Genomic DNA, 24,058 nt, shown 5'->3' with positions numbered 1-24,058 from the left:
CTTGAGCCACCGCGCCCGGCCCATGATTTTTAAGGTTTTCAAAAATCCTCCTTAGAGTTCACACTGCCTTGATCAATGTTGCACGTCTCCTTTGGACCGTCACACTATTTCCTGCTAGTAAGATGATCCAGGACCACAGCTGAGGCCTGGCTTTGCCATGGTTCCCTTGGCTGTATTGGCTACACCATCTTGGGCAAATCATTTCAGCTTTCTCTGAGCTAGTTTCTTTATGTATATAAGTTTAATTCTTCCTCACACGGCTGCTGTGCATTTTTTATGTGATGATAGTAGGAAATTTTCCCGAAATTCAGTCTTTTAGAGACTACCTTTATAATCTTTCCATTTTTATAGATCATCTTTGCATTTATTTAATTTTTTTTTTCTTAAATTGAGTCACTGCTTTTATGGTTTCCTTTTAAAAAGGAACGTTGTCACTAAATGAAATACCAGCATGCTTGCCATAAATAGAGTATAGATTAAAAATAGATGCAATATAAGCAACTAATCTTGTTAGATACTGTTGCCAAGCTTAGGCTCTGACTAAGCCTGTTAAAAAAGAGATTAGCAATGTTTAAAGAGATTTTAAAGATATTCTAGCACAAACATTTTAAAAAATGATATTTGGCAAAGTGCTTCAGCTTTCAGTTTGCTGGGTTAATGGCAGGATGAGGGGAGAAGGTAGAATCACTGTGAAAACTTACCAAGATGTTTAGTGGAAAATGAACTTAATAAACATTTGTAGTGTAATTTTCAAAAATTTGATTCTTATGGAGTAATCAGAAGTATACAAATAATGTAAGTAAAATAGTTTGGTTACTAAATTTTTTTTCAAATATCAAAATAGAAGCATATCTACTTTTCTAGGTGGATATTCTTTATCTCTTCTTAATTTCTGTACCCTTCAGTCCTGACTCTTTGTTGGATTCCATAACCACATGAGCTTTCCTTTACCTTCTCTGTGTTCTGCCATGCTCTTGGCAAAAAAGGGATACGGGCAGTCTTACAATGTTTGTGAACTCTGCTGCATTAGCAATGCATCAATATGGCCATCTATGGTCACTGTGTAGTTCCATGTACCAGATCCTTACCTTGACTATTTGTAATTATTTCATACATGCCTTGTTGTGATCTTTTGCCTTAGATAATTATCTTCCCTGGATAATTAAAAGTTACCTATATTACCATTATTCATTCTTGTACCTAAATTTTAGGAACAACCAGTATAATATAGTAGACAAATCAGAACCCAAGTTCAAGTGAGTCTTTCTTTGAAATTTACACTCAGTTTGCCTTGGACGAACCATTGAGCCTAACCTTGCTTTAGCTTTTTTATGTTTCCTATCTGTATCACAGGGTTATCATGAGAACCAAAAGAAATATGTGAAAATATTTTAAAAACTGTAAAATGTTACTATGTGTAAGATACTATTATTACCATCATTCTTAGTTTCTTAAGTTGAAGTTGAAGTCAACTAGATTATGAGGTGCTTAATGTCAGGAAATATCTTATGCTCAGTCTTGTTCCTCACAGCATCCAACACAGCTTTAGGCATGTTTAAAATTTATGGAATTAAATTAGCATTGTTTATTTGAATTGGAATCATTAATAAAATTGTACTGGGAAATGTAGTACAGACAGTCCTTAACAATTACTATTATAATTAATTGTATCAAAACATTCCAAACTTTTTTTTTTTTTTTTTTTTGAGATGGAATTTTGCTCTTGTTGCCCAGGCTGGAGTACGATGGCACGATCTTGGCTCACTGCAAACTCAAACTCCCTGGTTCAAGCGATTCTCCTGCCTCAGCCTCCCGAGTAGCTAGGATTACAGGCATGCGCCACCACGCCTGGCTAATTTTTTGTAGTTTTAGTAGAGATAGGGTTTCTCCATGTTGGTCAGGTTAGTCTTGAACTCCTGACCTCAGGTGATCCGCCCACCTTGGCCTCCCAAAGTGCTGGGATTACAGGCACGAGCCACCGCACCCAGCCTCCAAACTGTATGTTAATGTGTATTTGGTCCATACTATAAATGTATCAAATTTTTTGATACAAGAATAGTGACTCAAACTATTATTATCATATTACTGTATCGTTATAAATCAATGTGTATATCAGTGCTAAGAATTCAACCACATTACTTTGATATTTTCCGTAATACTGTTGTACTACAAAATGTTTAGAATTCCAAGAAATATGCCCAGCTACCTAAATTCTAATTTGTCATCATGACTATTTGTAGTATATAATTTTATTATGTTTGTTGAGGATCATTCTGTGGCTTATCTCAGTTTTCGGTCATATAGTATTATTCCTATTGCATAGATGATAAATTAAGGCTAAGAAGTATTGACTTATTTTCCCAAGGTTACACTAATAACATATGGTAGAGCTAGTATTTCACCTGAGCTTCTCCTGCTTCCCAATCCTGTGTTATCTTTTCACTCTACCTCGTGTCTGCTCTCTGGGATAGTTGCACAGCTGTCATAGTGGGCTCTGTCTTCACCATCATCCTGGAGGTTCCCTTTGCCTTTCCTGTAAAATGGAACAATCATGATGGTACTTACAGCATAGGATGAGATTGCTGTAAATGAGATAATACATGTAAAACATTTAGGTGTCTATCACACAAGTACCCTAATAAATGCTAACTGTTGATGACTCTTTCTATTGTTGTTATGTCTACTAGGAGACTTTTATTGGTCCCCAAATTATTCATGTATAATAAATACAAATTTGTTTATTTTGTATTTATTATAAATTCATAATTTAACCAAATATTACCCAAATTGATGTAATATGAATAGGGAAAGTAGAGTAATATGAATAGGGAAGGTAGAGTTGTGTCTGTAAAAGCTAACATGGGTTATTTAGCAGGTCATTAAACACTTATTTAAGGCTGGGTGTGCTGGCTCATGCCTGTAATCCCAGCACTTTGGGAGGGGAAGCAAAAGGATCTCTTGAGACCACAAGTTAGAGACCAGCCTGGGTGATATATTTTGTCTCTACCAAATAAATTAGCCAGGTATAGTGGTGCACACCAGTAATCCTAGCTACTCAGGAGACTGAGGTGGGAGGATTGATTGAGCCCAGGAGTTAAAGACTACAGTAACCTAAGATTATGTCATTGAACTCAATCATGAGCAACAGAACAAGACCCTGTCTCTTAAAAAAAAAAAAAAAGGTATTTAGGACTGGGTGCAGTGGCTCACAACTGTAATCCCAGCACTTTGGGAGGCCAAGGTGGGCGAATCACGAGGTCAAGAGTTCGAGACCAGCCTGGCCAACACGGTGAAACCCCGTCTCTACTAAGAATACAAAAATTAGCCTAGCGTGGTGGTGCATGCCTATAATCCCACCTACTCAGGAGGCTGAGGCAGGAGAATTGCTTGAACCAGGGAGGCGGAGGTTGCAGTGAGCCATGATCGCACCACTGCACTCCAGCCTGGGTGATAGAGCAAAACTCCATCTCAGGGTGGGGGTGGGGGGAAGTATTTAAATTAGCAGTGGACAAGAGACCTGTAAAAGAGTTGGGAGTGGGGGGAATGACAAAACTTTGAAAAGAATATAGCTACTGCTTCATAAGTATCTTTAAACCAAAGGTAGAAATCACAGGCTTATGCCTTATGGGTGTAATTTACACAAGAAAGAAAGTGAATAAATTCAATCTGCATAGTTGTATCGCTTTTACAAAATGATTGGTGAATTAATATACATTTGCAAGTTTATACACTTTTATGTTGAAATATTAATATATGAGCCACTTGTGTGTATATGTGTGTGTGTGTGTGGTTCTTTATTTCAACCAGCTTTTAAAATTACTTATCAGCCCTGGCCGGGCATGGTGGCTCACATCTCTAATCCCAACACTTCGGAGACTGAGGCAGGAGGATCGCTTGAGAACAGGAGTTTGTGGCCAGCCTGGGCAACATAGGGAGACCTTGTCTCTACAAAAAAAATTTTTTTTTAATTAGCAAGCTGTGACGGCACATGCCTGTAGTCCCAGCTACTGGGAAGGCTTAGGCCAGAGCATTACTTGGGCCTGGGAGGTTTAGGCTGCAGTGAGCTGAGATCGTACCATTGTACTCCTGCCTGGGCCTCAGAGCGAGACTTTGTCTCAAAAAAATAAAATAGGCCAGGCGTGGTGGCTCATGCCTGTAATCCCAGAACTTTGGGAAGCCAGGGCAGACAGATCATCTGAGGTCAGGATTTCAAGACCAGCCTAGCCAACATGGCGAAACCCCATCTCTACTAAAAATACAAAAATTGGCTGGATGTGGCGGTGGGTACCTGTAATCTCAGCTACTTGGGAGGGTGAGGCAGGAGAATTGCTTGAACCCAGGAGGTAGAGGTTGCAGTGATCTGAGATTGAGCCACTGCACTCCAGCCTGGGCAACAGAGTGAGACTCCATCTCAAAAATAAATAAATTAATCAAATAAAATAAAAACCTATCAGTCCTGACAGCAATGGATAGGATTACTTTTACTACATTTTACTAATTTCCCTGTTTTACCTAATTGCTGTATCCTTAAAGCCATTTCAGAACTCATTTGAGATTTTTTAAAAAACACATATCTTAAGGAGTCTCTTCCAAGATGACTGAATAGAAACAGCTCCGTTCTGCAGCTCCCAGCAAGATCGCCACAGAAGAGGGGTAATTTCTGCATTTCCAGCTGAGGTACCTGGTTCATCTCACTCGACTGGTTGGACATCGGGTGCAGCCCACAGAGGGCAAACTGAAGCAGGGTGGGGCGTCACCTCACCCAGGAAGCACAAGGGGTTGGGGGATTTCCTAGCCAAGGGAAGCCATGAGCGACTGTGCTTGGAGAAGCGATACAATCCTGCCCAAATACTGCTCTTTTCCCACAGTCTTCACAACCGGCAGACCAGGAGATCCCCTCCCATGCCTGGCTCAGCAGGTCCCACACCCACAAAGCCTTGCAGAGCAGCCTGAGACCAACCTGGGATGTGGGAGCTTGGTGGGGGGAGGGGTGTCCACTATTGGTGAGACTTGAGTAGGCAATTCTATGCTCACAGTATAAACAGAGCAGCAGGGAAGCTCCAACTGGGCAGAGCACACCGTAGCTCAGCAAGGCCTACTGCTTCTCTAGATTCTACCTCTGGGGGCAGGGCATATCTGAACAAAAGGCAGCAGACAGCTTCTCCAGACTTAAACGTCCCTGCTGGACAGCTCTGAAGAGCAGTGGTTCTCCCAGCATGGCATTCGAGCTCCGGTAACGAACAGACTGCCTCCTCAGGTGGTTCCCTGACTGTGTAGCCTGACTGGGAGACAGTAGGGGCCGACAGACACCTCATACAGGCTGGTTCCCCTCTGGGATGAAGCTTCCAGAGGAAGGATCAGGCAGCAATATTTGCTGTTCTGCAGCCACCGCTGGTGATACCCAGGCAAACAGGGTGTGGAGTGGACCTCCAGCAAACTCCTACAGACCTGCAGCTGAGGGGCCTGTTAGAAGGAAAACTAACAAACAGAAAGGAATAGCATCATCATCAACAAAAAGGACATCCACATAAAAACCCCATCTGTAAGTCACCAACATTAAAGACCAGAGGTAGATAAAACCACAAAGATGGGGAGAAACCAGAGCAGAAGATGCCTCTTCGCCTCCAAAGGAACACAACTCCTCACCAGCAAGGGAGCAAAACTATATGGAGAGTGAGTTTGACAGGTTGACAGAAGTAGGCTTCAGAAGGCCGGTAATAACAAACTTTTCCAAGCTAAAGGAGCGTGTTCTCACCCATCGCAAGGAAGCTAAAAACCTTGAAAAAAGGTAGGACAAATGGTTAACTAGTATAAGCAGTGTAGAGAAGAGCTTAAATGACACAATGGAGCTGAAAACCACAGTAGGAGAACTTTGTGAAACATACATAAGCTTCAGTAGCTGATTCAATCAAGCAGAAGGAAGGATATCAGTGATTGAAGGTCAAATTAATGAAATAAAGCAAGACAAGATTAGAGAAAAAAGAGTGAAAAGAAACGAACAAAGCCTCCAGGAAATATGGGACTACGTGAAAAGACCAAATCTACATTTGATTGGTGTACCTGAAAGTGACGGGGAGAATGAAACCAAGTTAGAAAACACTCTTCAGGATATTATTCAGGAGAACTTCCCCAACCTAGCAAGGCAGGCCAACGTTCAAATTCAGGAAATACAGAGAACACCACAAAGATATTCCTCAAAAAGAGCAACCCCAAGACACTTAATTGTCAGATTCACCAAGGTTGAAATGAAGGAAAAAATGTTAAGGGCAGCCACGAAGAAAGGTCAGGTTACCCACAAAGGGAAGCCCATCAGACTAACAGCAGATCTCTCTGCAGAAACCCTACAAGCCAGAAGAGGGTGGGGCCAATATTCAGCATTCTTAAAAGAATTTTCAACCCAGAATTTCATATCCAGCCAAACTAAGCTTTATAAGTGAAGGAGAAATAAAATCCTTTACAGACAAGCAAATGCTGAGAGATTTTGTCACCACCAGGCTTGTCTTATAAGAGCTCCTGAAGGAAGCACTAAACATGGATAGGAACAACCAGTACCAGACATGTAAACACATGCCAAATTGTAAAGACCATCAATGCTATGAAGAAACTGCATCAATTAACAGGTGAAAAAACCAGCTAGCATCATAATCACAGGATCCAATTCACACATAATAGTATTAACCTTAAATGTAAATAGGCTAAATGCCCCAATTAAAAGACGCAGACTGGCAAATTGGATAGAGTCAAGACCCATCGGTGTGCTGTATTCAGGAGACCCATCTCACATGCAGAGACATACATAGGCTCAAAATAAAGGGATGGAGGAAGATCTACCAAGGAAATGGAAAGCAAAGCAAAAAAAAAAAAAAAAAAAAGCAGGGCTTGCAGTCCTAATCTGTGATAAAACAGACTTTAAACCAACAAAGATCAAAAGAGACAAGGCCATTACATAATGGTAAAGGAATCAATTCAACAAGAAGAGCTAACTCTTAAATAGATATGCACTCAATACAGGAGCATCCAGATTCATAAAGCAAGTTCTTAGAGACTTACAAAGAGACTTAGACTCCCGCACAGTAACAATGGGATACTTTAACAGTCCACTGTCAATATTGGATCGACAAGACAGAAAATTAACAAGGATGTCCAGGACTTGAACTCAGCTGTGGACCAAGAGGACCTAATAGACATCTACAGAACTCTCCACCCCAAATCAACAGAATACACATTCTTCTCAGCACCACATAGCACTTATTCTAAAATTGACCACATAGCTGGAAGTAAAGCACTCCTCAGCAAATGTAAAAGAACGGAAATCACAACAAACTCTCTCTCAAACCACAGTGCAATCAAATTAGAACTCAGGATTAATAAACTCACTCAAAACCACACAACTACATGGAAAATGAACAACCTGCTCCTGAATGACTACTGGGTAGATAACGAAATGAAGGCAGAAATAAAGATGTTCTTTGAAACCAATGAGAACAAAGACATAACATACCAGAATCTGTGCGACACATTTTAAGCAGTGTGTAGAGGGAAATTTATAGCACCAAATGCCCACAAGAGAAAGCAGGAGAGATCTAAAATCAACACCCTGACATCACAAAAGAACTAGAGAAGCAAGAGCAAACAAATTCAAAAGCCAGCAGAAAACAAGAAGTAACTAAGATCAGAGAAAAACTGAAGAAGATAGATGAAAAAGAAAAAAAACCTTCAAAAAAATCAGTGAATCCAGGAGCTGGTTTTTTGAAAAGATCAACAAAATTGATAGACCACTAGCAAGACTAATAAAGAAGAAAAGAGAGAAGAATCAAATAGGCACAATAAAAATGATTAAGGGGATATCACCACGTATCCCACAGAAATACAAACTACCATCAGGGAATACTATAAACACCTCTATGCAAATACACTAGAAAATCTAGAAGAAATGGATACATTCCTGGATACATACACCCTTCCAAGACTAAACCAGGAAGAAGTTGAATCTCTGAATAGACCAATAACAGGTTCTGAAATTGAGGCAATAATTAATAACCTACCAATCAAAAAAAAAAGTCCAGTACCAGATGGATTCACAGCGGAATTCTACCAGAGGTACAAAGAGGAGCTGGTACCATTTCTTCTGAAACTATTCAATTAATAGAAAAAGAGGGAATCCTCCCTAACTCCTTTTATGAGGCCAGCATCATCCTGATACCAAAGCCCGGCAGAGACACAACAAAAAAGAATTTTAGACTAATATCCCTGATGAAGATCGATGCAGAAATCCTAAATAAAATACTGGCAAACCAAATCCAGCAGCACATCAGAAAACTTATCCACCATGATCAAGTTGGCTTCATACCTGGGATGCAAGGCTGGTTCAACATAACAAATCAGTAAACGTAATCCATCACGTAAACAGAAACAACGACAAAAAACACACGATTATCTCAATAGATGCAGAAAAGGCCTTCGACAAAATTCAGCAGCCTTTCATGCTAAAAACTCTCAATAAACTAGGTATTGATGGAACATATCTCAAAATAATAAGACCTATTAATGGCAATCCCACAGCCAATATCATACTGAATGGGCAAAAACTGGAAGCATTCCCTTTGAAAACTGGCACAAGACAGGGATGCCCTCTCTCACCACTCCTATTCAACACAGCCTTGGAAGTTCTGGCCAGGGCAATCAGGCAAGAGAAAGAAATAAAGGGTATTCAATTAGGAAAAGAGGAAGTCAAATTGTCCCTGTTTGCAGATGACATGATTGTATATTTAGAAAACCCCATTGTCTCAGCCCAAAATTTCCTTAAGCTGATAAGCAACTTCAGCAAAGTCTCAGGGTACAAAATCAATGTGCAAAGATCACAAGCATTCCTATACACCAACAACAGACAAACAGAGTTGAATCATGAGTGAACTCCCATTCACAATTGCTACAAAGAGAATAAAATACCTAGGAATCCAACTTACAAGGGATGTGAAGGACCTCTTCAAGGAGAACTACAAACCACTGCTCAACGAAATAAAAGAGGACACAAACAAATGGAAGAACATTCCATGCTCATGAATAGGAAGAATCAATGTCATGAAAATGGCCATACTGCCCAAGGTAAATTATAGATTCAGTGCCATCCCCATCAAGCTACCAATGACCTTCTTCACGGAATTGGAAAAAAACTAAACTTCATATGGAACCAAAAAAGAGCCCACATAGTCAAGACAATCCTGTGCAAGAAGAACAAAGCTGGAGACATCAAGTTACCCCACTTCAAACTATACTACAAGGCTACAGTAACCAAAACAGCATGGTACTGGTACCGAAACAGACATATCGACCAATGGAACAGAACAGAGGCCTCAGAAATAACACCATACATCTGCAACCATCTGATCTTTGACAAACCAGTCAAAAACAAGCAACGGGGAAAGGATTTCCTATTTAATAAATGGTGTTGGGAAAACTGGCTACCCATATGTAGAAAACTGAAACTGGACCCCTTCCTTACACCTTATACAAAAATCAACTCAAGATGGATCAAAGACTTAAACATAAGACCTAGGACCATAAAAATCCTAGAAGAAAACCTGGGCAGTACCATTCAGGACATAGGCATGCACAAAGACTTCATGTCTAAAACACCAAAAGCAATGGCAACAAAAGCCAAAATTGACCAGTGGGATCATGAAGAGCTTCTGCATAGCAAAAGAAACTACTATCAGAATGAGCGGGCAGCCTACAAAATGAGAGAAAATTTTTGCTATCTATCCATCTGACAAAGGGCTAATATCTAGAATCTACAAAGAAACACATTTACCAGAAAAAAGCAAACAACCCCATCAAAAAGTGGGCAAAGGATATGAACAGACACTTCTCAGAAGAAGACGTTTATGCAGCCAAGAGGTATATGAAAAAATGCTCATCATCACTGGTCATTAGAGAAATGCAAATCAAAACCACAATGAGATACCATCTCACGCCAGTTAGAATGGCAGCTGTTAAAATATAAGGAAAGAACACATGTTGGAGAGGTTGTGGAAAAATAGGAACACTTTTACACTGTTGGTGGGAGTGTAAATTAGTTCAACCATTGTGGAATACAGTGTGGTGATTCCTCAAGGATCTAGAAGTAGAAATACCATTTGACCCAGCAATCCCAATACTGGGCATATACCCAAAGTATGATAAATCATGCTACTATAAAGACACATTCACATGTATGTTTATTGTGGCACTATTCACAGTAGCAAAGACTTGGAACCAACCCAAATGTCCATCAGTGATAGACTGGATTAAGAAAATGTGACACGTATACACCATGGAATGCTATACAGCCATAAAAAAGGATGAGTTCATGTCCTTTGCAGGGACATGGATGAAGCTGGAAACCATCATTCTCAGCAAACTGTCACAAGATCAGAAAACCAAAGCCCACATGTTCTCACTCATAAGTGGGAATTGAACAATCAGAACGTAGGGACACAGAGAGGGGAACATCACACACCAGGGCCTATAGGGGTTGGGGGATAGGGGAGGGATAACATTAGGAGAAATACCTAATGTAGGTGACGGGTTGATGGGTACAGCAAACCACCATGGCACTTGTGTACCTACGTGACAAAACTGCACATTCTGCACATGTAACCCAGAACTTAAAGTTTTAAAGTATAAAAACAAACAAACAAAAACACATACCTTGCTTTGGCATTTGCTTTGTTTTGCTTCCTCATTGGCTTCTTTCAAGCAAGTTGTTATAAGTAATTTCTGTAGCTGCGCTAGGCGTCAATATTTAAGCTTTATGATTTGTCCTCTTTGGAAGCATAGTATGAGCACGTATTATCTTGTGGATTAGGAGATAAGATTGCTGGATAATTAATACACATAGGGAAATTTTTTTTTTTTTTTTTTTTTTTTTTTTGGAGATGGAGTCTCGCTCTGTCTAGAATGCAGTGGCATGCGATCTTGGCTCACTGCAACCTCCGCCTGCCAGGTTCAAGCAATTCTCCTGCCTCGGCCTCCCAAGCAGCTGGGATTATAGGCACCTGTCACCACACCCAGCTAATATTTTGTATTTTTAGTAGAGATGGGGTTTCACTATGCTGGCCAGTCTGGTCTCAAACTCCTGACCTCAAGTGATCTACCCACCTCAGCCTCCCAAAGTGCTGGGATTACAGGCGTGAGCCACCATGCCCAGCCAGGGAAATTTTTAAAAATGGAAAATGGAGCTCTCATTTTAGACTTATGAATGCTACTAATGAAGACCACAATGTATTTGCCAAAAGCCTGTGGAGTCAAATACAATTTTTAAAATTGTGGCTTAAAAAAATAGCATAAAGCCAGGCATAGTGGCTCACACCTGTAATCCCAGCACTTTGGGAGGCCAAAGTGGGCAGATCACTTGAGGTAAGGAGTTTGAGGCCAGCCTGGACAATATGGTGAAACCCCATCTCTACTAAAAATACAAAAAAATTAGTTGAGCGTGGTGGCACGTGCCTGTAATCTCAGCTACTCGGGAGGCTGAGGCAGGAGAATGGCTTGAACCCGGGAGGCAGAGGTTGCAGTGAACTGAGATCGTGCTGCCGCACTCCAGCCTGGGTGTCACAGCAAGACCGTCTCAGAAAAAAAAAAAGCAATAAAACTTAGCATCTTAATCATTTTTTAGTGTATAGTTCAGTAGTGTTAAGAGTATTTCCATTGTTGTGCAGATCTCCAGAACTTTTTCATTTTCCAAAACTGAAATTCTATACCCAATGAACAACTCTCCATTTTCCACTCCCTAACCCCTGTTAACCACCATTCTGTTTTCTGTTTCTATTAATTTGACTACTTTAGATGATTAATATAAGTGGAATCATATGGTATTTGCCTTTGTATGACTAGCTTATTTCATTTAGTGTATTGCTGTCAAGATTCATCCATGTTGTAGCATGTGTCTCAATTTCCTTTTTAAAGTCTGAATAATATTCCATTGTGTGTGTGTGTGTGTGTGTGTATATGTAGCACATTTTGTTTATTCATCCATCGGTGGACATTTGGATTACTTCCACCTCTTTAAATGAATTCTTACTTACTACCATTTGGTGGGTACATGGAGACCTCACACCTAATTAAAAAATGCAGCCCACTGATTTTCCATTACGCAGGATTACCTACTAGGCTGGCTTGGGGAAAAAAAAACCATCATAAGCACTGTTCCTTTAATTTAGATTACTAGCTCTCTGTCAGTCTCCAACTCAGTAAATGGCATCTCTGTTCATCTAATTGCTGTGGAAATATCTTTGACTCTTTTCTTTCTCTCCTGCCCTGTTTCCAGTCATCAGCATGCCAATCTTGTCAGTCCTTCCTTTGAAACATACCTAGGCTAGTCAGCATACCCAGCATCTGACCACGTCTCATTACCTCCAGTACTTCTGATCTGACCCGTGCTGCTGTTCTCTTTCCTTGGGCCATTGTAAGAGCCTTCTAACTTTTCTCTGTTTATTTGCTAGGCCCCTGCAATCTGTTCATTCCAGACTATAGCTGTTGTGATCATGTTAAAACAGAAATCAAAACCTTTCAGTGGCTTCTTATCTCACAGGAAAAACAAAACTCCTGACGATATCCTACAAGGCCTCACGTGATCTGTGTTTCCTCCTCCAGCATCTATATCCGTCTCTTATTCCCTGTCACTTTCAGCTTGCTTATTCTGTCTGATCATCTGGTCTCCTTGCTGCCATTCATCAAACATGCCAACACATACCTGCTTCGCTTAGCACTAACTGTTCTTCCTGCAGATATTTGTCTAGAAATATACAATATGCAGAAATATCCTGCAGAAAATTGTGTATCTTCAATTTTCTGCTCAGATGTTATATTATCTGAGAGGCCTTTCAGACTGAGTATCTAAGTGTGCACACAAACTACTCTCCCACTAGTCCTCTGTATTCTCTTACTCAACTTTTTTGTTCATTTTATCACTTACTGCTGTTGACGTAGGTTACTTGTTGGTCTTTTCTCCACTAAAATTTAAGCTCCTTGATGGCAAGGATTTTGTTACTACATTTCTAGTAATTAGAATAGTGTTTCACGTGTAGAAGGTTCTCAAAAAATATTTACTGAATACATAAATGAAAGAGCTACAGATTTGAAAGTAACATGGGCCAGGCATGATGGCTCATGCCTGTAATCTCAGCACTTTGGGAGGCCGAGGCAGGTGGATCGCAGGGTCAGGAGTTCAAGACCAGCCTGGCCAACATGGTGAAACCCCATCTCTACTAAAAATACAAAAATTAGCTGGGCGTGGTGGCAGGTGCCTGTAATCCCAGGTACTTGAGAGGCTGAGGCAGGAGAATCGCTTGAACCCGGGAGGCAGAGGTTGCGGTGAGCCGAGATGGCGCCCACCTAGGCAACAGAGCAGGAATCCGTCTCGAAAAAAAAAAGAAAGTAACATGGACGTTATGTTTGAAGACTAGCCTGTGAGCTCTCTTTCCATAAGATATCATCAACCTGCCTACCTCCATCAGCTTCACTACAGTCATTATCATGTCTTTCTGTGGTTTCTTCAGTAAACTTCTAACTGGTTTCCCCATTTCTGTTCTTGGTCTCCCTACAATCCATTCTCAAACCAGCAGCCTGCATTTTTAAAAAATTATGCTGGCCAGGTATGGTGGCTCACACCTGTAATTCTGGGAGTCTGAGGCAGGAGAATCGCTTGAGCCCAGGAGTTTGAGACCAAGACCAGCATGAGCAACATGGGGAGATCCTGTTTCCATAAAAAAATTTAAAAATTAGCTGAGTGTAGTGGCGCATGCCTGTGATCCCAGCTACTAGGAGGCTGAGGCGGGAAGATCACTTGAGCCTGGGAGGTTGAGACTGTAGTGAGCCATGATTGCATCACTGCACTCCAGCTTGATGTCAGCGCAAGACCCTGTTTAAAAGAAGAAAACAAAAAACCGCTAACCTTTCAATTGTTTTATATCATTTTCAGAGTAAAATTCACACTCCTGACGATAGTGTGCTGCACTACAACATGTAGTGTGTACCTAATTTGCCCTCTTTTAAAAAAAAAAAACTTTGTTACTTACTCACTATGCTTTAGCTACATTAATATATTTCCTAAATATATCAAGCTGATTCCCATCTTAGGGTCTTTTCACAGCTCTTCCTCTGCCCTGATCAGTCTTTTCAGGATCCTCATATGTCTGGCTCCTTTTCATGCAAGTCTCACCTTAAGGGTTACCTCCGCAGAAAGGTCCTGACAGTCCACCCAATGCAAAACAGCCTCTCTAATCACCATTCTTTATTTTCTTTATAACACCATAAGCTGAAATTATCTTGATTATTAATTTTCTCTTCTATTTTTATTTATTTATTTTTTTTGAGATGGAGTTTCGCTCTTGTCACCCAGGTTGGAGTGCAATGGTGCAATCTCCAGTCACTGCAACCTCTGCCTCCTAGGTTCAAGTGATTCTCCTGCCTCAGTCTCCCAAGCAGCTGGGATTACAGGCACCCACCACCACGCCTGGCTGATTTTTGTATTTTTAGTAGAGACAGGGTTTCACCATGTTGGCCAGGCTGGTCTAGAACTCCCAACCTCAGGGGATCCGCCTGCCTTGGCCTCCCAAAGTGCTGGGATTACAGGCGTGAGCCACCGTGCCCAGCTATTAATTTTCTTTTCTTATTGATGTTCCCATATCTGCATGACAAAAGGAACTTTTCCTTATTTATGTTCTATCCCTAGCACATAGAAAAATGACGGGGACTGATTAATCACTCAGATATTTAAACAGAAGAATGGTTGAACGAATGAAGTTTTATAGTAGCCATCTGAGGCACTTGGTAAAACTACAGAATCTCAGCCTCCTCCCTTAAAATTGAGTCATTAGGGTTAGTTATGTGACCTAGAAATTTGTAGTTTAACAAATACCCCATGATTGTTTTAACCAAGCAAATTTTGAAAATACTGATTTAATGGAAATAGTGCTGAGTGAATGAGTGAGTGAGTAAGTGATCATAGCTCATTGCAGCCTTAAACTTCTGGTTTCTAGTATCCTCTCACCTCAGTCTCCTGAGTAGCTGGGACAACAGGCACACGCCACCACACCCAGCTAATTTTATTTCTTTTTAAGAGATGGGGTCTTGCTGTGTTGCCCAGACTGGCCTCAAACTCCTGGCCTCAAATAATCCTCCAGCTTCGGCCTCCTGAGTAGCTAGAATTACAGACTTGAAGCACTGTGCCCAGCCGGGGAGTTATCTTTTAGCCTTAGCATATTGATAGGAATTAGTTCAAGGATTCCCAAAGTGTATATCATAGGACACTAACTATACAAGGTATTTGATACAAAATGAATTCTTTTCCAATGTGTTTAGGAATGCTAAATATTCTATTCTTCTTTTGGAGATTAGCTAGGCAGTCATTAACATTATGAAGGGTATGAGAAATCACACTTTAGAGCAGTCAACTTATCTTTTGAATAGATTTGACAAGTCTACTTACAGTCCCTGCCCCAAACCATTGCTCACCAAATCCCTATTAATATACTAAGGAATATGTACTTCTGCACTAAGGAATATACACTGTACATGAAGTACAGTATGTGGTTCCATGCTACTATCACAGCTGATTCTGTTACGGTTAACTGTCTACACAAGCCACTACAAGCAGATGGTGTGGACTAAAGTACACATTTTAGCTTAATGATCTTTAGAGGGGTTTTTTTTTTTTGGCATATGTAGGCTCTATATATCTTTTTTAAACTATATTTTTATTACATTAAAAATTAAAATAAGAATTTTTGTCCTTTATGAGGTAGTGTAGAAACATAAAGAATTGGCAAACTAAGGAAAATAATAAAGTTCTTCAGAAAAACTTGACAGAGGCAGTTTTGCAAGTGAGTACCACCCACCATCATTTCACTCTGTCTCCATTCTCCCAGGTGCATGGCAGGAAACTAAAATCTTCATTCTTTACTATGTACCCAAGATAAGTTAAATATATTGAGCAAGTGCTTATTTGTAAAACTACCATATCATTACTGTTACAAGGAAATATTTTCAGTTCATTTTTCTGATTACATCTACCTGTTGTTAATAGATACCTAGTTTCTATTTTTTATTTGATCTGTCATTTTGACTTATAGAGTATCTCTGGCTTTTTATTACAACTTGGTTGTATTTTGTCCTAAGAGTAGCTTTGTTTATGAAGGCCATCAAAGGATAAAACTAGTGACATTCTTGGCACATAGTTCCTATTAGAGAAAATAATGTCTTTAAAATAAATGTCATTTTGAGTAATCTTTAGGACAACTCCCAGTCTTGGGCAAACTTGGGTGTGCCCTCACCAATGACACAGTCAGGAAAAGTGGTAAATGGGGGAGTTTAGACACAGAACAATTGAAAGGTGCTCAGACATATCTGAGCAGTGTTAGCATGATGACTGCACAATTTGGATTGCAAACCCCGAAACGCCCTTCAAGTTAAATCCACTGAACAATTGTAATTTTTACAGGCAAAACTAGTTTCATTCTAGTGGGTTCATGGGCCTATATACTCCCAGATTGACCTTTGTTTTAGTTCTTTGGTTTTTTTTTTTTTGAAACGGAATCTTGCCCAGCCTTGTTTTAGCTTTTGTATATATTAATAAAAGATTTGCAGGTTCTTGGAGGTTAGTCTTCAGATTACTAAATAAGTATCAAGGATTGCCCATAATTTTTCAATTATAATAAATGAAAAATAAAAATCTAAGTTGAACTTGTAGGGAACCACACAAAAGACTTGTTTCTGGCTGGGCGCAGTGACTCACGCCTGTAATCCCAGCACTTTGGGAGGTTGAGGCGGGTGGATCACGAGGTCAGGAGTTGAAGACCAGTCTGGCCAACATGGTGAAACCCCAACTCTACTAAAAATACAAAAATTAGCCAGGCATGGTGGCGGCCACCTGTAATCCCAGCTGCTCAGGAGGATGAGGCAGAGAATTGCTTGAACCCGGGAGGTGGAGGTTGCAGTGAGCCAAGATCGCGCCACTGCACTCCAGCCTGGTGACAGAGCAAGATTCTGTCTCAAAAACAAATAAATAAGTAAAAAATAGTACACAAGGCTTCATCTCAAAAAAATAAAAAGACTTGTTTCTACTTTTCTGAAGTATAGGAGGGTGTTCAAAGGAAGACTCCTGGCTTGTCTAAAGAGTATACATACATCATATATGCACAGCTCAGAAGGCAAGAAAGTATATTACACAAGAGAGGAGTTAATATTTTTCTTTTTTTTGAGATGGAGTTTCACTCTTGTTGCCCAGGCTGGAGTGCAGTGGTGTGGTCTTGGCCCACTGCATCCTCTGCCTTCTGGGTTCAAGCCATCCTCCTGTCTCAGCCTCTGGAGTAGCTGAGATTACAGGTGCATGCCACCACGCCCAGCTGATTTTTGTATTTTTAGTAGAGACGGGGTTCCACCATATTGGTCAGGCTGGTCTTGAACTCCTGATCTCAGGTGATCCACGCGCCTTGGCCTCCCAAAGTGCTGGGATTACAGGCATTAGCCGCTGCGCCTGGCCGAGTTAATTCTTTTTAAAGGAAAAGTCATTTATATTTTCCTCTCTAAAACCACACCTAGTCTGCCAGAGTTATCTGAGATGTTTTCCTATTTCTTTTCATAGGCCATATTCCCTGGCAATTTCAAATAACTTGGTTTAGGCTATTATACCTTGTTTTGGAACAAGAAAGTTAGAATTACAGAATATTGAGAAGCAAAACCATAAGTTGTCAAAGCATCAAGACTATACCCTTTTTCTTTGGGCAGTAGTGTGATGTGTCTTAGCCACTGATTAACCCAGGCATTAATTTTTTAGAACTATAAACATTAAAATATGAGGTTCTCAACTTTTTCTGTTCCTGCACACCTGAGAGATACAAGGTATTCATATTAGTGACTATAGCTGGGAATCAGAATCTTGAAGGAGAAGTGTTGGTATGATTTAAAGAGAAAAATAGATGATGTGATAACCCTTCCCCAGCTTTTCCTCTAGAGTCACTGAAGTAGATTTAGATGATGACCAAGGTTCTTCTAGTTCTAAAATTCTATTATGCTTTCTCTACTCTTCTTTTCATGCCACATACCTACTTGCTTCTCCGTAATGATAGGGCCCAATTTTCCCTAAGGGAGAGGGTGACTACGGAACTGTTATTCTTACTTTGTCTTATGTGCAAGAACAACATATATATATATATGGCGGGAGGTTGGGGGAGAGATAAGGTCTTGCTGTCACCCCGGCTGGAGTGCAGTGGTATCATCATAGCTCACTGGGGCCTCTAACTCTTGGGTTCAAGGGAACCTCTTGCCTAAGCCTCCTGAGTAGCTGGGACTACAGGTGCACATGCCACTATGCCTACCTAACCTTTGAAATGTTTTGTAGAGATGCGGTCTTTCTATGTTGCTCAGGCTGGTTTCACACTCCTGGCCTCATGATCCTCCCGCCTCAGCTCCCCAGAATGCTGGGATTACAGGCAGGGGCCACTGCACCCAGCCCCGATATCCTTTATTTAGATGGGCAGTAAGATAAGTTTAAAGTAAAAACTGGGAATTCACTTGCTGGTATGTTTGGGGAAAATATTCTAGAATAGGAACTTTTCAAATTTCCCTTTTTCAAACCAAATTAAGGAAAAAAATCCCCTGAAACTAAATTTTTAAATGTTCAAATAGTATTTAAAACTATTATGGTAGAAATCAGGTTTCTACCTTACTTCCTTAATTAAAGTATATAGTGTATACTCCAGTATACATCAGAAACTGGAATTTGTTGAGTATTCTAATTGTTTCTTTCGATCTGGGAGGCTTAAATTGTTAGATTTAATTAAATGATATATAAAATATATGTAGACTATGGAAGATTTTGTCTAAAACAACAATAATGTGATATAAAAATATCTGAGATTTATTGTTAGACAAAAATCACAGGTACTTTTATGTAATCTGTTACATACATCATAACTGTAGAAAATACTAAACTTCAGTTAGATGTTAGTGAAAATAAAGATGTAACTTTTTTCCCATTGTTCACATAAGCCCTGGTCTACAATTATTTTTGTTACCCCAGGCACATTCAAGGAAGCCAGAATCCTCAGCTTCTGAAGATATTTAGTCTTTGAGGAAAGTGGAGCTTAGTCTTTTCTGTTTTTAGCTCTTAGTGCTTTTCAAACCTTTAAAATAAGCAAGTGGTTGACTGTTAAATGATGATTGTCAATATCTCTTGCATTAGGAACTTGGCTTATTGCCACTAACTTTATTTCAGATTACTAAAGAAATTGATATTTATGAAAGCCAATTTAGTCAGTGTATCTTAAAGTCAAACTAGAACATATCTGCTAGTAGTAATAAGTGCTTTATTTATGTCTTAACTTTGAGCTGCTATAGCCATAAGTGTTTTTGTTTTTTTTTTTTTTTGTCGTTAAAATGTTCCTTTGTCATTAAAAATATAACTCACAGCCCTGAATCATCCTTCTACTTTGTGAAACTATTGCTTGGTCAAATTTGTGTGATTACTATTTTTTTAATTTACTTTGTATTGTGGCAAAGTATATACAATACAGAGTTTACAATTTTAACTGTGTTTAAGTGTACAAGTCAGTGGCATTAATTATATTCACAATGTTGTACACACATTACCACTGTCTGTTTCCAGAATTCCTCATCACCCCAAACAGAAATGCTGTATTCTTCAAGCAATAACATTCCATACCCTACTCCACCCAGCCCCTGGTATCCTCTAATCTACTTTCCATCTCCGTAAATTTGCCCTTTCTCAACATTTTATATAAATTGAGTCATATATTTATCTTTTTGTGTCTGGTTTGTTTTCCTTAGCATAATGTTTTCAATTCATCCATGTTGTCACATGTGTCAGAATTTCATTCCTTTTTATAGCTGAATAATTTTCCGTTGTATGTATATATTACATTTTGTTGATTCATTCATCTGTAGAAGTATACCTGGCAACCTTTTGGCTACTGTGAATAATTTTGCCATAAACTTGGTGGTAAAGTATCTGTTTGAGTCCCTGTTTTCAATTATTTTGAAAGTATAGGCCGGGCGCGGTGGCTCAAGCCTGTAATCCCAGCACTTTGGGAGGCCAAGATGGGCGGATCACGAGGTCAGGAGATCGAGACCATCCTGGCTAACACAGTGAAACCCCGTCTCTACTAAAAAATACAAAAAACTAGCCGGGCGAGGTGGCGGGCGCCTGTAGTCCCAGCTATTCGGGAGGCTGAGGCAGGAGAATGGCGTAAACCCGGGAGGCGGAGCTTGCAGTGAGCTGAGATCCGGCCACTGCACTCCAGCCTGGGCGACCGAGTGAGGCTCCGTCTCAAAAAAAAAAAAAAAAAAAAAAAAAAAAAAAAAAGAAAGTATAATTAGGAGTGGAATTGCTGATGGTAATTATATTTAACTTTGTGAGGAATGTGATCATTCTTTACACTAGTTCATTCTATTTTTTATTATCTTCACATTAATATTTCATAAGTTTTTTTAATTTTTTGCTTATTTCCTTGGTTGACTTTTGTTGCTGATTTTAAAGAAATTATTTGTTTTGATCATTCATTTTTTTCTTTTCTTTTCAATTGTTTGTTTTTCAGACCCGAGTCAGAACTCCATCACAGGGGAACACAGCCAACTGTTAGGTATAGTATTACTGTGGGGATTGACTCTATTCAAAGTCACCCTTAACTCGTTTATCCTAACAGACATTACTCCCTTCTCTGATTCTATTTTCTGTCCCCTCCTTTTCTGCTTCCCACCCACCAACTTTTTTCCTGCGGTTTCTATTCCCAACTTGGTAAGTTTTAGGAAACTACTTCCATAATTGATTACTAAGACTCAGTTAAATTAAAAAGTAATTTTGCATGGTCTATGGTTAAAAAAAATCTAAGAACTAGAATTTTTTTAAAGATAATTTGGAAAAGAAGGTATTATAATACCTGATAATATCTCTGACTTTGCAGCTAATTTTCCCTTTTTATTACTTTTCTTGGCCTTTTGATCACCTTTTTAATTATTGAAAGTACTTCATAAACAGCGTGTCCTCAAGCAGTCCTTAGAATTTGGTGTTCCAGTTCCTTATCTATGAAACAAGTTATGGAAATGAATTTACTTCCTCTGGGTATCACTTCTTTAAAGTAAGTGTGTAATTTGACAAGAATATCTCTCTTTTTTGAGACAATGTCTTGCTCTGTCACCAGGCTGGAGTGTAGTGGTGCGATCTCAGCTCACTGCAACCTCCACCTCCCAAGTTCAAGCAATTCTTCTGCCTTAGCCTCCCAAGTAGCTGGGATTACAAGCGTGTACCACCACGCCCAGCCAATTTTTGTATTTTTAGTAGAGACAGGGTTTCACCATGTTGGAACCAGTATGGTCTCCATCTCCTGACCTCGTGGTCCGCCCGCCTTGGCCTCCCAAAGTGCTGGGATTACAGGCGTGAGCCACTGCGCCCGGCCTTGACAAGAATTTCACAAGACCTCAGGACTGATAAATTTTCAAAATATAAAAAGAAACATACTCTGATGAGGCATTCAGCTCAAACAAAAGGTATATATATACAAAGAAAGTAAAAGTATCTCCTCCTCTTACCACCTCACTTCCACCTCTTGAAAGTACTTGCTGTTGATAGTTTTTTGGGGATTCTAGAAATTTTTAATTATAATTGTTTATATTATATACGACTATCTTTTCCTTTTTATATCAATGATGTTATAGTAAATGGACTGTTCTATTATACAGACCACTTCTTTTTACTTAACATTTTACCTTGGACATCTTAGTACATAAAGATCTGCTTCATTCCTTTGTGATGGAAGAGTATTTCATTGTGCACCTGCACTATAATTTCATTCAGCCAGTTTCCTACTCATGAGCATTTATTTCCAGGTGTGTTACTGTTGTAAGTTATGTTGCAATGAATATCTTATCCTTATATCCTGCAGTCTTTTTTTTTCCTTTTTTTTTGTGAGACAGAGCCTTGCTCTGTCGCCCAGGCTGGAGTGCAGTGGCACGATCTTGGCTCGTTGCAAGCCCTGCCTCCCAGGTTCACGCCATTCGCCTGCCTCAGCCTCCCGAGTAGCTGGGACTACAGGTGCCCACCACCACACCTGGCTAATTTTTTGTATTATCCTGCAGTCTTAATGCCAGTATATTTGTAGGGTAAATTCCTATCAGTGGAATTCCTTACTCAAAAGATATGTACATTTTTTAAAAGATACACCAGCTTAAACTCTCACAAGTATGGAGTAATGCTTGACTCCCTATAATAATAATAAACAGATATTATTAATCTTAAAATAGTTTATTTAGCTAATAGGTAAAAATAGCATCTCGTTTTTTATTTATACTTCCTTCAGCATAAGTGCGGTTAAGTAATTTTTGGTATATTATTTAGTATGTTAACACTTTGTGTGTGTGTGTGTGTGTGTGTGTGTGTATGCTTTGATTTGAGGCTTATTTTGATCACTGCTGAACTTTTAGCTGTAATATGTGTAAAGCAGCTGTGGAAAAATAAGCTATCAAAAAGTCCAAAGTAGGGAAAGTGAAAACTTCAGAGGATTAGTTGAAGAAACTGGGATACTCCTTTTTCATTCTTTCTACATTAAAGACTTAAAATAGTCCTTGAGTTAATGAGAAGAGTTTATGAGACCATAGCCCTCATTCCTTTAGTGAGTTTATGTGCTGAAACAGTACCTGACATCCTAGGCACTCAGTATATATTTGTTGAGTAAATGGTTTGACATAAATATACAAATCTGATCACTAAGGTCCTGGCTGTGTGATGTTAGAGGCGTTCTTTTTTTTTTTTTTTTTTTTTTTTTTTTTTTGAGACAGAGTCTTGATCTGTCACCCAGGCTGAAGTGTGATGGCACCATCTTGGCTCACTGCAAATTCTGCCTCTCGGATTCAAGCAGTTCTCTGGCCTCAGCCTACCGAGTAGCTGGGACTATAGGCGCACGTCACCATGCCCGGCTAATTTTCGTATTTTTAGTAGAGACAAGGTTTTACCATGTTGGTCAGGCTGGTCTCAAACTCCTGACCTCAGGTGATCCACCCACTGTGGCCTCTCAAAGTGCTGGGATTACAGGCATGAGCCACCATTCCTGGCTATTTTTTAATACTTTTATATTGGATAGTTTCTATACGTTGCTCAAAATTAGTCTTCTGTATATAAAAATTTTATATTTGGATCAGGAATTATTAAGCTTTCACTGAAAAATTTTGCCAGACTATGAAAAGAACATCTTTCCTCTAAACTATGAAAGTACTTCTGTCCCTGATACATACATGACAGGCAGAGATGTTTGAGAATAGTTCATTATCGTCAGGAATACATGTACAATGGTGGCAGCTTAGCTAATGAAGCGGACAGTCAAAAGTTGATACAGTTCCAGTATTACTAAGCTGGATTTTGTTCCCAGCTAACCACCTGCAGTAAAGGATACCTGGGGAACTATAGGTAAAAAGAAGTAACTTTGATTGTGAAGGAAGAGTTATCTTAGTCATTATAAGCCAAAAAATTCTAATAGTATTTGCAAAGAGACTACTTCAAACATTCATCTCATTTGGCAGCCTACAGTTGCATTCAAGTTTTGGCCAACCTGAGGATTTATCCAGTCTTCTAGCCAAATTATCAGGTATGTCCATCCTGCCAGCCTGAGTTCTCTCTCCTAGATTCATGGGGTCAGATCTTATTTTCCTTTTTTCTCATGCTCTGAAGAACTATCATCTTCTGTCTTAAGTATCTGTGTTTTAGCTATAGCCTCAAAATCTTTAAAAGTCTGGTTTATTAAAAGATATTCATGAGTTTGGAAAAGAGTGAAAGGTTTTTTTGTTGTATTTTCTAACCGTCTCATAAGTTACTCAGAAAAGATATTATAAGCTTGAATGAAAATCTTCCGGCTGGGTGCAGTGATTCACCATGCCTATAATCCCAGCACTTTTGGGAGGCCAAGGCAAGTGGATTGCAAGGTCAGGAGTTCGAGACCAGCCTGGCCAAGATGGTGAAACCCCGTCTCTACTAAAAATAAAAAAAATTGGCTGGGCATGGTGGTGGGTGCCT

At 39.6% G+C, this 24,058-nt stretch overlaps 1 protein-coding gene across 13 annotated transcripts in view; it reads left to right on the top strand.

Moving 5' to 3' along the window:
• Positions 1-24,058, top strand: part of SLC12A6 (solute carrier family 12 member 6) — a 103,268-nt gene that overhangs the window by 38,659 nt on the left and 40,551 nt on the right. For 6 of the 13 annotated variants that reach the window (XM_077939068.1, XM_077939070.1, XM_077939067.1 and 3 more), the window contains 2 exons: positions 20,595-20,639; positions 23,569-23,633. The exons of 1 other annotated variant lie outside the window; for it this stretch is intronic. Coding sequence is in view for 2 of the 12 variants with exons in the window: in XM_015141797.3 (XP_014997283.1) it covers positions 20,595-20,639 (45 nt within the window). In the remaining 10 variants the exon portion in view is untranslated. The remainder of the gene's footprint in view (positions 1-20,594; positions 20,640-23,568; positions 23,634-24,058) is intronic. 6 more of the 13 variants (XM_015141797.3, XM_077939071.1, XM_002804705.4 and 3 more) reach the window with 1 other exon arrangement.

This window comes from Macaca mulatta, chromosome 7 (genome assembly GCF_049350105.2).
Source record: "Macaca mulatta isolate MMU2019108-1 chromosome 7, T2T-MMU8v2.0, whole genome shotgun sequence".
In the NCBI taxonomy this organism is placed as follows: Eukaryota; Metazoa; Chordata; class Mammalia; order Primates; family Cercopithecidae; genus Macaca; species Macaca mulatta.
The sequence above is the reverse complement of the archived record's forward strand: the minus strand, read 5'-3'. Positions and strand labels throughout refer to the sequence as shown.